General features: G+C 63.4%; 1 protein-coding gene across 1 annotated transcript; it reads right to left on the bottom strand.

Moving 5' to 3' along the window:
* Positions 1-1,722: 1,722 nt before the first annotated feature.
* CCR10 (C-C motif chemokine receptor 10) lies at positions 1,723-6,718 on the bottom strand. Its single transcript, XM_044999931.1, has 2 exons — positions 6,049-6,718; positions 1,723-2,796 (listed from the first exon to the last, which is right to left on the bottom strand). Exons 1-2 carry the CDS (start codon positions 6,073-6,075, stop codon positions 1,723-1,725), a joined length of 1,101 nt encoding a protein of 366 aa, XP_044855866.1. The 5' UTR covers positions 6,076-6,718.
* Positions 6,719-14,376: the final 7,658 nt, after the last annotated feature.

The raw sequence follows: 14,376 nt of genomic DNA, 5'->3' as shown, positions 1-14,376 counted from the left end.
CCCCACCTGCCTGGAGTCAAGTCCTCTGCACACGCCAGGCCCCTGCTGAAGCCCCTAGTACGGATCTGGCCCAGGGCCTTACCCTTCTGTGTCCCAGAGGAGAGGCGCAAAGCGGCCAGGGCAGGGCACGTGAGAGCCAGCTGGGCCCTAAGGAGGCTGAGAACCTTTAAAGGGCCAGTCACCCCAACACTGCAGCTGGGCGGCTGGAGCAGGGGAGTTAAGGAAGAATCACACACATGAATAACAATCACACGCAGGCGCCCAGGGCAGGTTTTATTGATTTGCAGGGGACGAGGAGGAGGAAGCCTGATTATTTTCCCACTTCCCTAGATAGTGCTGGGCATTACACAGACCCCTCCCCCATGTGCGGGGCATTACACAGACCCCTCCCCCATGTGCGGGGCATTACACAGACCCTTCAGTGCCCTGCTGTGACGCAGGAGGGAGCAGGGCGGATTGACCTGGGAATGTCTCTAGTTTTACTGGGACTGTCTGCATGGGGGATGGGAGAGCAGGGGGTGACTCTGGTGAGGGAAGGTACCTGAGCCTGTAACCTGAGCCAGGAAGGTGGGGGGGGGAGGCAAGTCTACACCTTTGCCGGGAAGCTGGACAAAGGGAGAGGGGGAGAGAAGGGGCAGAGCCGGCTGGAGGGGTTTTGGTTTCAGTTTGGGGCTGGCTGGGAAGAGGCAGGAACCCCAAGTCTGGGGTCTAAGCTCCTTGCCCCCCAGAGAGACCTGGCTGAGGGGTCCTGGTTGTACCTACAAGCCCTGCTTGGGACTGTGTTCCTGTCGGCTAATAAACCTTCTGTGTTACTGGCTGGCTGAGAGTCCCAGGGAATCGCAGGAAGTGGGGGGTGCAGGGCCCTGACTCCCCCCACACTCGGTGACAGCTGGGTGTTACACAGATACCCCCCCAGTGTGCTGGGCAATACACTCCCCCACCATGTGTTGGACATTATACAGACCTTCCAGTGTGCTGGGCATTACACAGATACCCCCCGAGTGCCGGATATTACATGGACCCCCCTCCCCCCATGTGCTGGATGTTAGACACCCCCTCCAGTGTGCTGGGCGTGAGACAGCCCCCTCCCCCCACGTGCTGGGCATTACACAGACACCCCCCTCCCCCCCCAGTGTGCTGGGCATGAGACAGCCCCCTCCCCCCACGTGCTGGGCATTACACAGACACCCCCCCCCCAGTGTGCTGGGCGTGAGACAGCCCCCTCCCCCCAATGTGCTGGGCATTACACAGACACCCCCCCCCAGTGTGCTGGGCGTGAGACAGCCCCCTCCCCCCATGTGCTGGGCATTACACAGACAGACCCCCCCCAGTGTGCTGGGCGTGAGACAGCCCCCTCCCCCCATGTGCTGGGCATTACACAGACACCCCCCCCAGTGTGCTGGGCGTGAGACAGCCCCCACCCCCCTTGTGCTGGGCATTACACAGACCCCCCCCCAGTGTGCTGGGCATGAGACAGCCCCCTCCCCCCATGTGCTGGGCATTACACAGACACCCCCCCCCAGTGTGCTGGGCATTCACAGACACCCCCCTCCCTCCCACCGGCCAGTGAACACTGCCCCTGGAGCGGCCAGAGGAGGGTGCAGTAACAAGTGACACTGCCTCCTGCCAGGAGCCTGCCCCAGCGGCCCCCTGCCAGCCGGGGAGGGGAGCCCTGGCCTCCTGGCCGGCAGGGGGAGGGCTGAGCCCGGACAGCACCGCCCCCTACACCGTGTCCAGCCAGGTGGAGAGTGGTGCCCGGCGCCTGGGGCTGGGGTGCTGCCCGTCCTGTGCCCGGCCCACGCAGCCAGCATCGCTGGCCAGGAGCCGCAGCTCCTTCCGGAAGCGCACGCCCACGAAGGCGTAGAGCACGGGGTTGAGGCAGCAGCGGGCGAAGGCCAGGCCGCTGGTCACCACCAGAGCCAGGTCCTTGCGGCGGCTCTGGGCGCAGCTCATCTCCCGGCGGCCCAGCACGTCGGCCGTGTCCAGCAGCACCACCAGGCTGTAGGGCAGCTGGAGGGCCACGAAGACGAGCACCAGGGCCAGGATGACGCGTAGGGCCTTGTGCCGCTGGAAGCTGCGGGCAGCCCGCAGGGTGCGGGCCACGGCCGCGTAGCAGGAGGCCATGACCAGGAAGGGCAGCACGAAGCCCAGGATGACCTGGGCCAGGTTGGTGGCTCCCTGGGCTGCCTTGGAAACGCCGGCAGGGAAGAGCACCCTGCAGAGCCGGAGGTCCTGGTGATCCTCGGCCCGGCTGTACACGAACTGGGGCAGTGCCAGCAGGGTGGAGAGCAGCCAGGCCAGCCCAGCGGCGAGCCAGCCGTAGCAGCGGGCCCGGGGGCGCAGGCGGCAGGCAGCAGGCGCCCGGACGATGGCCATGTAGCGGTCCACGCTGATGCAGGTCAGGAAGAGGAAGCCGCTGTAGAAGTTGAGGGCGTAGAAGCCCTGCAGGGTCCGGCAGGCGTCGCTGCCCAGCAGCCAGCCCTGCAGCGCGCCCGCCACAGCAAAGGGCAGCGTCAGCAGCAGCAGCAGGTCGGCCACGGCCAGGTGCAGCAGGCAGACGTCGGTCATGGAGTGGGCCTGGCGGTAGCGGGCGTGGGTGAGCAGCACCAGCCCGTTCCCCGCCACGCCCAGTGCTGACAGCAGCAGGTAGACAGCCGGCTGGTAGGTGCGGACAAAGCTCTGCACGGTCCCCTTCTCACACACCTCGGGCAGGGGGCTGCCCCCCTCCGAGTACTCCCCATCCTCGTAGTAGTAGTCGGTGGTGACCGGGGGCTCGGCTGCCCAGGGGCTGAAGGTCTGTGAGGGCGAAACATCGTTATTGTTAGCAAGGAGCTTCGCTGCACAACGTGGCACCGCACAACGACACGGCACCGCACAGCTACAGCACACAGCAACACAACCACAGCACAGCTAGACAGCACAACAACACAGCACGGCACCGCACAGCAGCACAACACAGCACAACAACACAGCACAGCAGTGCCGTTACACCACACAGCAACACAGCACGGCACTGCACAGCTACAGCACACAGCAACACAGCACAGCTACACAGCACCGCACAACAACACAGCACAGCACTTCACTTACACCACACAACAACACGGCACTGCACAGCGACAGCACACAACAACACAACACAGCACCGCAGTTACACCACACAGCAACACAACATAGCTACCCAGCAACACAACACTGGACAGCTACCCAGCAAACACAACAAAGCAGCTACACAACACAGCATTGCAACACAACATATTAACACAACACAGCACTGCAATACAGCACAGTACATGAAAACTGCACAGCACCACACAGCAACACAGGAACACCACACAGCTACAGAGCAACACAACACAGCACCCCACAGCACAGCTACCTAGCAATACAATCCAGCACAGCACTGCAACACTGCACTGCACCACACCACCTCACAGCAACACAACACCGCATAGCACCACACAGTCCAGCACAACTCCATACAAGAGGTAGCAGCACTGCACAGCAACCCACAATGCTGCAGAGCAACGGGATCAATGTCCGTTGCACAACCCCTGCTGGGATACTCAGCCAGGCCGCCAGCCTGGCCCGGGACCCTCTCCCCCAGGCACATGCTGTGCATCAAGGGGTGGCGGGGGGTGGGGGGGTCACTCCCTGGAGCAGTTTGCTGCCAGTCTGGTGCTGCCCCATTGCCCCGCCTCGCTCAGACCCCTCTGGGGTCAGCCAGAAGCTCAGGCTCTGCAGCCCGCTCAGCCCTGGTCCTCTGCTGAGGCTGCCAGCGAGGGGGGCTGGCTGGTGCCCGCTGGGTCGGTGGGTTTGTGTGATGTGGGCACCTGTTCTGCTAGGAGCTAGGTTGAGCCCAGAGGAGACGGGAGCTGGAACACCCAGCCGGCTTGGTGCCTCGGGACGGGCCCTGCCACACCAAGAGCCGCTGGATTCAGTGACTCAGTTTCTGTCTCACACCCAGCCCTGATCGGCGGGGGTCATTTCCGGGCTGCCAGTTGTGAGAGCTGCTGTGTCACTCCCTGGGCTGGAGACTCATGTGCCAAGGGGTGCCAAGGGGGGAGAGGGCCAGGCTGGCATGATGCCCTGCAGGCAGGGGGAGCGGCAGCCCCATCTGTGGTTTCCTTTGATTCCTGGAAGCCTGGCGGCGTGGGGACCTGGAGGGCACCCTCAGCGCTGGGCTGCGACTCGAGGCACTGATCAGCTCGAGGCATTTCACTGACGAACAATGAAAGTGTCAGTGACCAGAGTGCGAGACGGGAGCGTCATGGAGGGGACAGGTGCTCAGCACCCTGAACTGGAGCTGCCTGGAGCTCAGCACCCAGAACCGGAGCTCAGCACCCAGAACCAGAGCTATCTGGAGCTCAGCACCGAGAACTGGAGCTCAGTACCCAGAACTGGAGCTGCCTGGAGCTCAGCACCCAGAACCGGAGCTGCCTGAAGCTCAGCACCCAGAACCAGAGCTGTCTGGAGCTCAGCACCCAGAACTGGAGCTCAGCACCCAGAACCGGAGCTGCCTGGAGCTCAGCACCCAGAACCGGAGCTGCCTGGAGCTCAGCACCCAGAACCGGAGCTGCCTGGAGCTCAGCACCCAGAACCGGAGCTCAGCACCCAGAACCAGAGCTGCCTGGAGCTCAGCACCCAGAACCGGAGCTGTCTGGAGCTCAGCACCCAGAACCGGAGCTGCCTGGAGCTCAGCACCCAGAACCGGAGCTGCCTGGAGCTTGGCACCCAGAACCGGAGCTGCCTGGAGCTTGGCACCCAGAACCGGAGCTCAGCACCCAGAACCAGAGCTGCCTGGAGCTCAGCACCCAGAACCGGAGCTGCCTGGAGCTCAGCACCCAGAACCGGAGCTGCCTGGAGCTCAGCACCCAGAACCGGAGCTGCCTGGAGCTTGGCACCCAGAACTGGAGCTGCCCAGAGCTCGGCATTCAAGCCTGGAGTTGTGGTCACTGACCCCTGCTGGGGGCACTGCCAGAGCCTGAGCCCCTGTAGATCAGGTGCCTATGGGGTGAGTCTGTCTCATGAGTCATGTCAGGCCCCACAGATGGGCACTGGGACCCCACCCAGTGACTCTGCACTGAGCAGCAGGTGGCCCCCCGCCTGGGGCGGGGGGTGTGGGGGTCCATGGGCCTGGACACGCAGACAGACACACACCGGCACTCAGCCATGGGGAATGTACTGTCCTTCGCGGGGGGATTTCCCAGGGGCCGGCAGGTCTTTCCCCGCTTGGGGCTGCCTGAATTGCTAGTAAAGATGTTTGGGGAAGAAACATGCAAAACCCGCTGAGCTTCTCTGGCTCCCTGGTGATCAGCTGTCCTCTGGGATGCCCCCGGACGCCTGGGGCCAGCCCTGCCTGGAGACCCAGCTCTGGTCCCTTGCAGCTCAGAGCCACGGAGCCAGAGCCCAGCTGGGGTAAATGGGCAAACAGTGCTGCTGACTCCGGGAAACTGCCGCTGTTACACCAGCAATTGGGCCCTGGCTCGCAGTTTCCTTCTGCGTGGGCTGCGTGCTGAGCCCCTGGGGGCCTGGCTTCCCTTCTCCTGCCTCGCAGCAGCCCTGGGGCCCTGCACTGCGGGTGGCTGCTCATGGTGTCTCGGGGCTGGACTGAGCCCAAGAACTGCCCAGGGACAGTGCGATTTCTCAGCGGCCCCATGCTGGCCTCTTCCAGGCGCCTGGCCCCTGAGACTCCAGTGTGGAGCTTTGCCCTGCCTCTGCCAGGGACGTGGGACCCCCAGTGTCAGTTCCTGGTGGGCTGGGCAGACAGCAGCTTTCCTGCAGACCCAGCTTTGGAGCTCTGTGTGGGCGCAGGGCTCAGCCTGGAGCTCACTGCAGGATCGGGGCCCCGACATCCCTTTCTGCTCCCAGCCCCCAGGCTCTGGGCGTGGAACCCATCCCAGCCTGCATGGGCCAGAGGATCCCAGGTGCGCCCACATGGGACCGGGGGCTCACGACTCAAACCCAATCAGAAAAAAAACAGTTTTACATGGAAACAAGCAAGCGATGTCCCCTCCCCTGCCCTGGAAAGGCCCCGCAGCCCCTCACCTGGTTTGGGGGAGGCATCTCTGTCATTGTGAAGCTGCAGCAAGCGTCCTGCTTCTTCGAGACTCTGCCGTGGCCACCCCTGAGCGCGACGCAGCCTGTGGTTTGACCACGTGCCCTACCTGATACCGAGAGCTGCTCTGAGAATCCAAGGCCTGCCCCCACGGGACCTGAATGCCGGAGGTGACCCCAGGGCTGGGCCAGGCCCTGTGTCGGTGACAGGAGGCATCCAGCCAACACCCTGAGCGCAGGCACCCGATTGAACAGAGCACGGCTCCTCGTGCACCCACGTGCCACGCTTCATGGAAACGGGCCCTGGGGTCCGTGGCATGGTGGGTGCCCCAGCCAGGGGGATGTAGGTTGCAGAGCGCTAGAGCTGCCAGCAAATTGAACGGAAACCCCTGGAGCATGCGTGGGCTGGGGCCAAGGGAGTGAGGCTGGGTCAGCGTGCCCTGCTCAGCCCCAGAGCCCTGGGCATGCGGCGCCTGCTGGGCCTTTGCTTCTCCAGCTGCCGTTGGTACCAGCTGTCCTGCTGGCCCATGGTCAGGGCGTGGGGAGACAGGCCTGGACACGAGCCACTCACGAATTGGGGGCCATTTACTGGGATTAACTCGTCTGGAGTCCCCCGAGGAGCCCACACAATGGAGCCGGGATTGTACAGCCTGGGAGCACCCAGCACAATAGGCCCCTGGTCCAGGACAGGGCTCCTGGGTGCTACCGTAATGTACCTAATAACCTGCAGCACCCAGCCACGGTGAGTCCCAGGGCTCCTGGGTGCTACCGTAATGCACCTAATAATGTACAGCGCCCAGCCACGGTGAGGTCCGGGGCCATGACAGGGCCCCTGTATCACAGATAACACGAATCGTGCCAGACCCTTGGCTGCTGTGAATCAGGGCAGCTGAATGAACTTCCACCAGCAGGGCTCTGGCCCCACTGACACCAGTGGGGCTCTGGCCATGTGACAGGGACTCCCCCTCCGTAAGGAGCCAGGACAGTCTCTCTCTCGGGACTCAGCTTCACACAGGAAACAGTTTGTTCTTGGAACAAGGAGCAGCCGCTGTCATCACAACCCCCGCGGAGGCCCAGCCCTTCTGGCCCAGCAGGGGTGTCACCCCAGACGGCCCTGCTCCAATACCCTGGGGGAATTTATAACGACCCCCACAAAAATTCTTCAGCTTTTTATTACCATGCAGATTAGGGCACGGTGGGGGAGGGGGAGGGCAACTGCTTTTCTCTCCATGTCAGCAGCAAATCGATTCCAGTTGTTAATAGGCTTTCTGCCTTTTGCAGTTATAATCCCACAATCCCTCCTTTCTCCGAGGCTCGAGTCATCTTTGCAATGGCTTATCCCTGCTTTGCCTTGCAGACCCCCACACCCCAACTGCCAACTCCTGTCCACCAGCCAGCCTGGGCTGCACAGGAACAGGATGGGGCACCTTTAACATTTGTGAGCCTTCTACTGGTCCTCACCGTGTTCTGGGTTTCAGAAGCTGCTCGACCCCCATCAGAGCAGCCGTGTGTGTGTGCATGTAGCCAGGCCTGGCATGTTGTATCTAGCCAGTACACATGGTCTTTGGGCCCCACCATGCCTGGGGTTCCTTCCTCTGAGCTTTGTTGTGCAAGGAACAAAAGACACAACAGCTCAAACCTCCTGCTTGGCTTTCGACCTGGGCTGTGGCTCTTACCCCAGGGAGCAGCGCGGCACGCAAGCCTGGGACAGACGCAGCATTTCAATGTGCTGCTGCTCTGGGCTTTGACTCCCCCTCTGCACTAGTGCAAAGAAAGGGGCAGCTGCCACACCCTGGCAAGCTGGCAGCAAGGGGCTGTGAGCAGGGGGGCGCCTGGCAGGGGCAGCGACCCCTCCTCACTAGGAGGCAATGCAAAGTAGCCCATAGGAGTTGTGTGGGGGTCAGCCCAGCTTCTGCTTGGACCAGCACACAGTGACTGTCATTCATGGCCCCTCCAGGGCCATAGGTACGGGAAGTAGGGGTGCAGGGGGTGCTGCAGCGCCCCCAGGTTTTATCCCTGCACCCTGCTCCCCAGCTGCTGGCTCCGTGCATAAAACCTGGGGGTGTTTCCTGTGCCTATGCCCAGCTCCCGGCCCTCTGCCTGCACTCTACTCCCCAACCCCTCATCTCACCTGGGGCTCGGGTCCTGGCCGCTGGCTCCACCCCTGCTCCCAGGCCTCTGCTCTCGGGGCTCGCCCCACTCCTGGCCTTGCGCCTAGGGCACTGCTCCTGGGGTCCCAGCTGCTGGCCCCTGCCCGGGGCTCCTCTCCACGCCCGCCCCCAGCTGTGGCCTCGGCCCCCTTACCCCTGGGGGCCCCCCGCTTCAGGAAACACAGCGTGGGACGGGGTAAGGGGGCTGGCTTTCAGCACCCCCACTACTCAAGATGTTCCAGCGCCACTCCCCATGGCAGCCACACCTGCAAGGCCGCATGCTGGGCTGGGGACTCCTGCCCAGAGGGTTGCCAATTTTGGTTGGATATATTCCTGGAGAATTCATCACAACGTAATATTTAATTAAAGATTGATCTTTAATTCCTGGAGACTCCAGACCAATCCTGGAGGGTTGGCAACCCTACACCACCCTGCACCCCATGGACACCATGACAGAGTGGGGCTGCAGGCAGAGGGGGAGGGGGCTGTGCCCACGAGATCAAGATGGGACGGGGGGGGGCTGAAGCCGGGGGAGCTGGAGGTCGACGCGGGCTGGATTCCAGCTGCAGAGATGGGGTCAGAGGGGAACAGGCTTCACAGCCACCTTGAAGCTTCCCTCTTGTGCCCCTGTCGGGGGCGAGAGCTGCCCCAGTGCCAGGCTGGGGCTGCTGGTTTGGGGGCGCCCTCCTGCCGCTCAGGCAGGGGCCTGGCCAGGTGGCTTCAGCCCCCGCACAACCCAGCCCACAAGCCAGGAGCTGCTTCGCTTCTGAGTAACTAACGGTGTCCCTGCCGTGGGCCCGCTGCACCTGGGATTCTCTGTTCTCTCTTTCGCCCTCCGACCAGGCCCTGCTAACAGGAAACAGCCACGTCGCCCACCGCCGAGCAGGACCCAGACATCCTCCCAGGCCCGGCCCCGTCTGGCTCCTGGCCCCCGCCTGCCCCTGGGTGCAGGGATGAGCTCCCTTCAGCCAGGCTTGGCTCCCTGGGGCTCCCCCATAATCCAGCGAGACCCCAGCTCCATGGGTGTGGGGGAGCCCCCAGCCCTCTGCACAGGAGGGCGGCCAATCGGGGCTGCCATCTCTGACCCTGGCTCCCGGGCTCTGCAGGTTCTGAGCCCTCCCACAGAGGCCACGCTGGGGCCTGCAGCTCTGGAGCCCTGGCCCCACAGACATCCCTGAGTGGCAGCCCGCTGGGGCCGAGGCCAGGGCCAGGGCCAGCGGGAGCAGGGCTGGGGGCATGGCCAGAACCCTTCTGCAAAGAGACCAGAGACCTCAGCCCAGAGCAGAGCAGGGCTCCTGCTGGACCGCGACTGGGGGCTGCTCTGAACACCAGGGTGCAGACGGGAGAATATCAGGGAGGCAGCGACAGAGCTCATGGCAGGGCCGGGGGGGGGCACAAGGAGTGGGGGCATGAGGGGTATTTGCGAGTGACAATCAGCCCTTGAATCCCCCAGGTGAATGCACTCAGCTTGGCCTGAGTCCAGAGCTGTTCCCCCGCCCTGCCCTGCCCTCTCTCACAGTGCTGACTCGGGGAGCTGGCCTGAGCCCCTCATCTGCTGGGTGCTGGGTCCCTGACAGCTGGGGTCCCCTTGCACTGTGCCCCCCTCACCATCAATAGCCGGGGTGGGGGCAGCCAGGGGCCGAGGGAAAGCCAGGGTGACAGTGCTCAGCTGCAGGGCCCAAGGGTGCTGAGGAGGCTGGGGTGGGATCCTGAGCCATGGTGGGGGGTGGAGGGGGCTGGGGTTCTTATGTAGGCCATGCAGCCCGCTTGCTGCGCCCCGCACTCAGCACGCCCAGGGACAGCTGACAATGGCTGTTTGGGAGCAGACCGGCTAAATCCCATCTCTTTTTTGCACCAGTGGAGAGAGACAGGCAACTCCTAACCCACAAGGCTTAATCTGCTTGTTGATTACAAGCCAGTCCCACATCTGTCACGGCGCCTGCTTTGCAAAGGTTGTGGTCACTGTTATCCTGCCCTCACTCCCCACTCTGCTGGGACCGGGGCTCACGGACAGTCAGAGCCAGACTCTTGCTTGTGGTGTCACTGGAAACACCCCGATGGCTGGAGGCGGGAGCCGCTGGCATGGGCTGCCCACCCCTCGCGCCCCTGCAGAGTCCCTGCGGCACAGGGCTGTGGCCCGCCAGCTGGGCCGAGAGGGTGGGTGTGTGGGAGCCTGCCCAGCCGTGCCCCCAGGCAAGTGAGTATTGCAAGGGTTAATTTGTGTGGCCTCTCCCCAGCATAAGGCCTGCAGGGGCCTGACAGAGACTCCTGGAGCAGCCCCCGGCCTGTCCCCCGCTCTCTCTGAAAAGGGCTTTCCTGCTCCGGCTGCCCCCCCGGCCCCATCCTCACAGGCCCTGGGGGAGGGAGGGGGCGGTCGCTCTGCTCCAGAACAAAAGCCCAACTCAGCCCGTGACACAAAATGGCTCATAAATTCAGGCAAAGCTGGAGCCCGAGAGACTGGGAGGGGCTGCAGGGAACATCCCAGGGGCTGTGAGGGTCTAGAGATGGGAGGGAATCACTGCTCTGGTTGGTGACCAGCTCCCGGACGTTGTTTATCGGGGGCGGGGGGGCAGGGAGTCACCACCATACCTGCCCGCCGTGTCCTGAGATCCCAGGCACTGCTGGGCTTCGTCGTCCTGGTCCTGGCGACACCCTGGCCAGAGCGGGCCAGGCAGAAGGACCCGATGCTACCGCCACCGGCTCCTGCTGAGTCTGAATGGCACCGGGGATGTCAGACTTGGGGTCCTGCTGTCAGTCCCCTTGGGCCATTTCCCTTTGTTCTCCTCTCTCCTGACCCTCTCTCTGTCTCAGGCTAAGGAGAGTCTGGCTGAGCCGCCCCAGACAACCGCACCTTTTGCACCAGCTGTGAGCCTGCACCCAGAGGCAGCTAAAAGCAATACCACAAGCAGCCCAACGCTGATACGAGTTTGCCAGGTCTCGGCGCGGCTGGTCAGACCATGGGCTGGGCCTGTGATTCTCCAGTGCTGAGGTTAAGTGAGGGTCAACGCCAGAGACAGAAGCTGCATTTTCTCTCTTAGCTGTTCCTTTCTCTCCCCTCCCCTGTGCGTTGTTTTGTTTTGTAGGGAACAAGCTCCCAGAACCCACCTCAGCTCCCTATGGCTCTTTGCCCCAAGCGGCAGCTATCACCATCTTTAACAGGCGGTGGGGGCCTTGCCTCGTACGACCTCTCTACCCTTCCAGGGGGGAGAATGCGGGAGCTGATTAGAACAAACCCCTCACTTAACGCTGCACATTTCAAGTGTCGGGCCTGGTTTCTGTATCTGTAACACAAGGTTAGAAGGGGAGCCACCCACCAGCGACGGCTCTCACAGGCCCCCGCGGAGCCGTTCAGGATCGCACCAGGGACTCATTACGCCTGGCTGGGAATGTGGGAAACATCTCACCCCTGCACTCTTCCCACCACGGCGTCTGACGCAGCCCCGCTGCCTTGCACTCAGAGGCTCTCCGAGGCCCCTTTGAATCTGGCGGCCCCCCAAGCCGGCCTGGAGCACTCCAGCCCTGGCAGTGGATCGGCTGAGAGCCCTGCTCATTGTGCTGCATCCTCTGTCTCCGGGGTGGGGCTGATGCTACTGCTAGGCCGTGTTACTAGGCAGGCGGGCTCCGAGGCCCTGCCACTGAGAAAGGGGGCGCGTGGGAGCCGAAGGGCTGTTCTCCGCACAAACGAGCCGGCAGTCCCCTTGGCCCCGGCTGTCGCTGCATTGCAGGAGCCCGGGAGGGAGCGCGTGGTGTGTGCGTCTCTCTGCGCCAGGCCAGGCTGTGCCCAGCTGGGCACAACATGGCGGCCAGTCTCAGCCAACAGAAATTGAAAGGTGCAGCACCCAAAGTGGGGCCCACGGCTGAACCCGTCACCGCCGCTGGGAGAGGGGCCCGGGGCAGAGCCCACCGAGCCCTGGGCAGGCTGTACTCACATCAGCCAAACCCTTTGCCTGCCCCCAGCAGCTCCCAAGCCAGGATCCCAGCACACCGGGCAAATGCCTACCCAGGGATGGCAGGGGGCACAGTGCCCCCTTTCACTAGGGCAGTGCATACTGCATGGCTCCCCTCCCCCAGCCTCCATGGGGTGGGGAGTGGCCTCCACTGAGACACACAGAGGGGGGCTGCCGCAGCCCCGTGAGAAGGATCAAGGTCACAGGGTGCTGAGGGGTGCTGTGGTTTCCGGGTCAGACACAGCTTAGGGCTTGTCTGTCGGGCACTCAGTGTAGCCAGCATGAGTGCCATTGGCCTGTGAGCGGGGCTGTGTCACATCCACCCCCAGAGCGAGGGGCAGGCGTCAGGCTCCAGATAGGGCCGGCCCTGCCCTATTCTCAGCTCCTTGCGATGCTCAGTTCACACATTACGCTGAACCAGTCACTGCGATTCCCATTGCAGCCCCCCATATCTCCTGGGTCTGATGCTGATCACTGCTGAGCAACAGGGCTGCCCCGGGCCCCTCTCGCCGTGTGGCTTGGCAATGCGTCAGTCCTGCTTCAGGCATTACCAGCCAGAGCCCTCGCCGGCCGCTGTGCCCGGCTCAGCCCCACACGCCCGCTCCATAGCTCAGGACGCTGCTCCCTGCACAAACCTCTCCCACACTGGTTCTTCTCCAGCCCCCGTTGTCCCCTTCCCCACTGCTGTGTTACTAACAAAGCCAGAAAGGAGGGTGGCTTGGAAGAGTTTCCTGCCGTGTGGCTGCCAGCCCAGCCCTGGCTGTTCCCATGTGCTGTGGAGCCAGCAGAGGGTGCACGAGATCCTCAGATGTTGTTCATCTGCTAGCCGGACATAAAGACGGGCAATGTCCAGGGGGGTTAGTTTCCCATGGCAGTGCAGATTATGCGGCACAAACATGGGGGCTTCTGCCCAGAAACTGTGCTCCAGGCAGGACTCAGCTGCATTCCTGGCTGGTGGGTTGTTTGCCCAGTCCCTGCTGTGTGCATCAGGCAGTGTGGAGGTGCAGCCTGGCCCCGTGCCCCTCCCTGGCGAAGGAGGAAATGAACCTGTGTGTAGCACGGAGGGGGTCTCTGGCCAGCCATGTCTGAGCCAGCAGGCGGGTCCCCGGGCCAGGGGTGCAGCACAGGAAGCAGTGCACTCGGCCCTGCTCCTTGTGTTTCTCACTCTCCCGTGGCACCTGCGACAGGCACCGACCTGCCCCAGCCATGCCAATGGCACTTCTGCCCCAGCACCAAGCCTGCGAGGCCCCCACCGGTTCACCCGCCCTCCCAGCATTGGCATAGCTGCACAGGGCCGCTCACCCTGCCAGTGCCCACCCCAGCAACGGGCAGCACAAGACCCAGAGCCGGGGCCGAGAGCGACAGGGGGTGTCACCCTGGGGGAGGGGTGAGGAGGGAGTCTTCACTGTGGGGGAGGAAACCCAGACGCCTGCATGGCAGGCGTGGGACACATCTCAATGGAGGGATCCTCATGGACCCCTCTCCCGCAGCCATGGCCTCATGGACCTCCCCTCTCCTGTTTCCTGTGCCCAGCTCCCCTCCAGCCGCATGGACACCCCCTTCCATTTGACATGCCCAGCCCCCTCCAGACCATTCCCTGTTCCCTCCCCAAGTGGGAGGCCCAGCCTGGACCCTCTGCCTCAGCAGGGAAGTGACCTGAGGCCTCCCCTCCCTGACTAGCACTGGGGCAGCCAGAAGTGGGGGGAGGCCCCCTCAAGGAGCGGATACTTGTGGGGGGGGACTCAGCCCCTCTTTCCCCTGAGCTGCAGTTCTCAGGCACATCGCTGTGCCCCCCGGCCCTGTCAGACAAGACTCCTCTGAATCAGGCACACTCCCCCTGCCCCCCACAACCACCCCCCGTTGTGTCCAGACGGCCCCAGAGCTCAGGCTGGGGACCTCGAGCAGCAGCCCCCAGACACCCCCAGAGCCAGGAACAAGGCACCCTGTGTTTGGCCTCGTCCCCAGCCCAGCCTCAGCAGGGGCGCGGGGGCAGCACCCCACAGGAGCTGCAGTGCAGGGGCAGGGGAGCTGCTAGGAAGAAGGCCACTGGCTCCTTGGAGCCCAAATGTTCCGGGGGGGGGGGAGCCATTTGGGGCCAAGCTTGAGTCCTGCAAAGGGGCTGGGCACCCACCTCCCCAAAATCCAGACCTTGGGGATCGCACTGGGCACCCCAAATAACTGACCACTTCTGAAAACATGCTCAGCTGCACAGAAGTGTGAGC

The sequence above is a fragment of the Mauremys mutica genome, chromosome 25 (genome assembly GCF_020497125.1).
Source record: "Mauremys mutica isolate MM-2020 ecotype Southern chromosome 25, ASM2049712v1, whole genome shotgun sequence".
NCBI lineage: Eukaryota > Metazoa > Chordata > Testudines > Geoemydidae > Mauremys > Mauremys mutica.
This window is presented reverse-complemented; position numbering and strand designations above follow the sequence as displayed.

Excerpts from the sequence above, each read along its gene's own strand:
- CCR10 (XM_044999931.1), bottom strand. The coding sequence starts at position 6,075 with ATGACAGAGATGCCTCCCCCAAACCAG. Across the intron at positions 2,797-6,048 it reads AGATGCCTCCCCCAAACCAG|ACCTTCAGCCCCTGGGCAGC; the intron begins GTGAGGGGCTGC and ends TCGCCCTCACAG.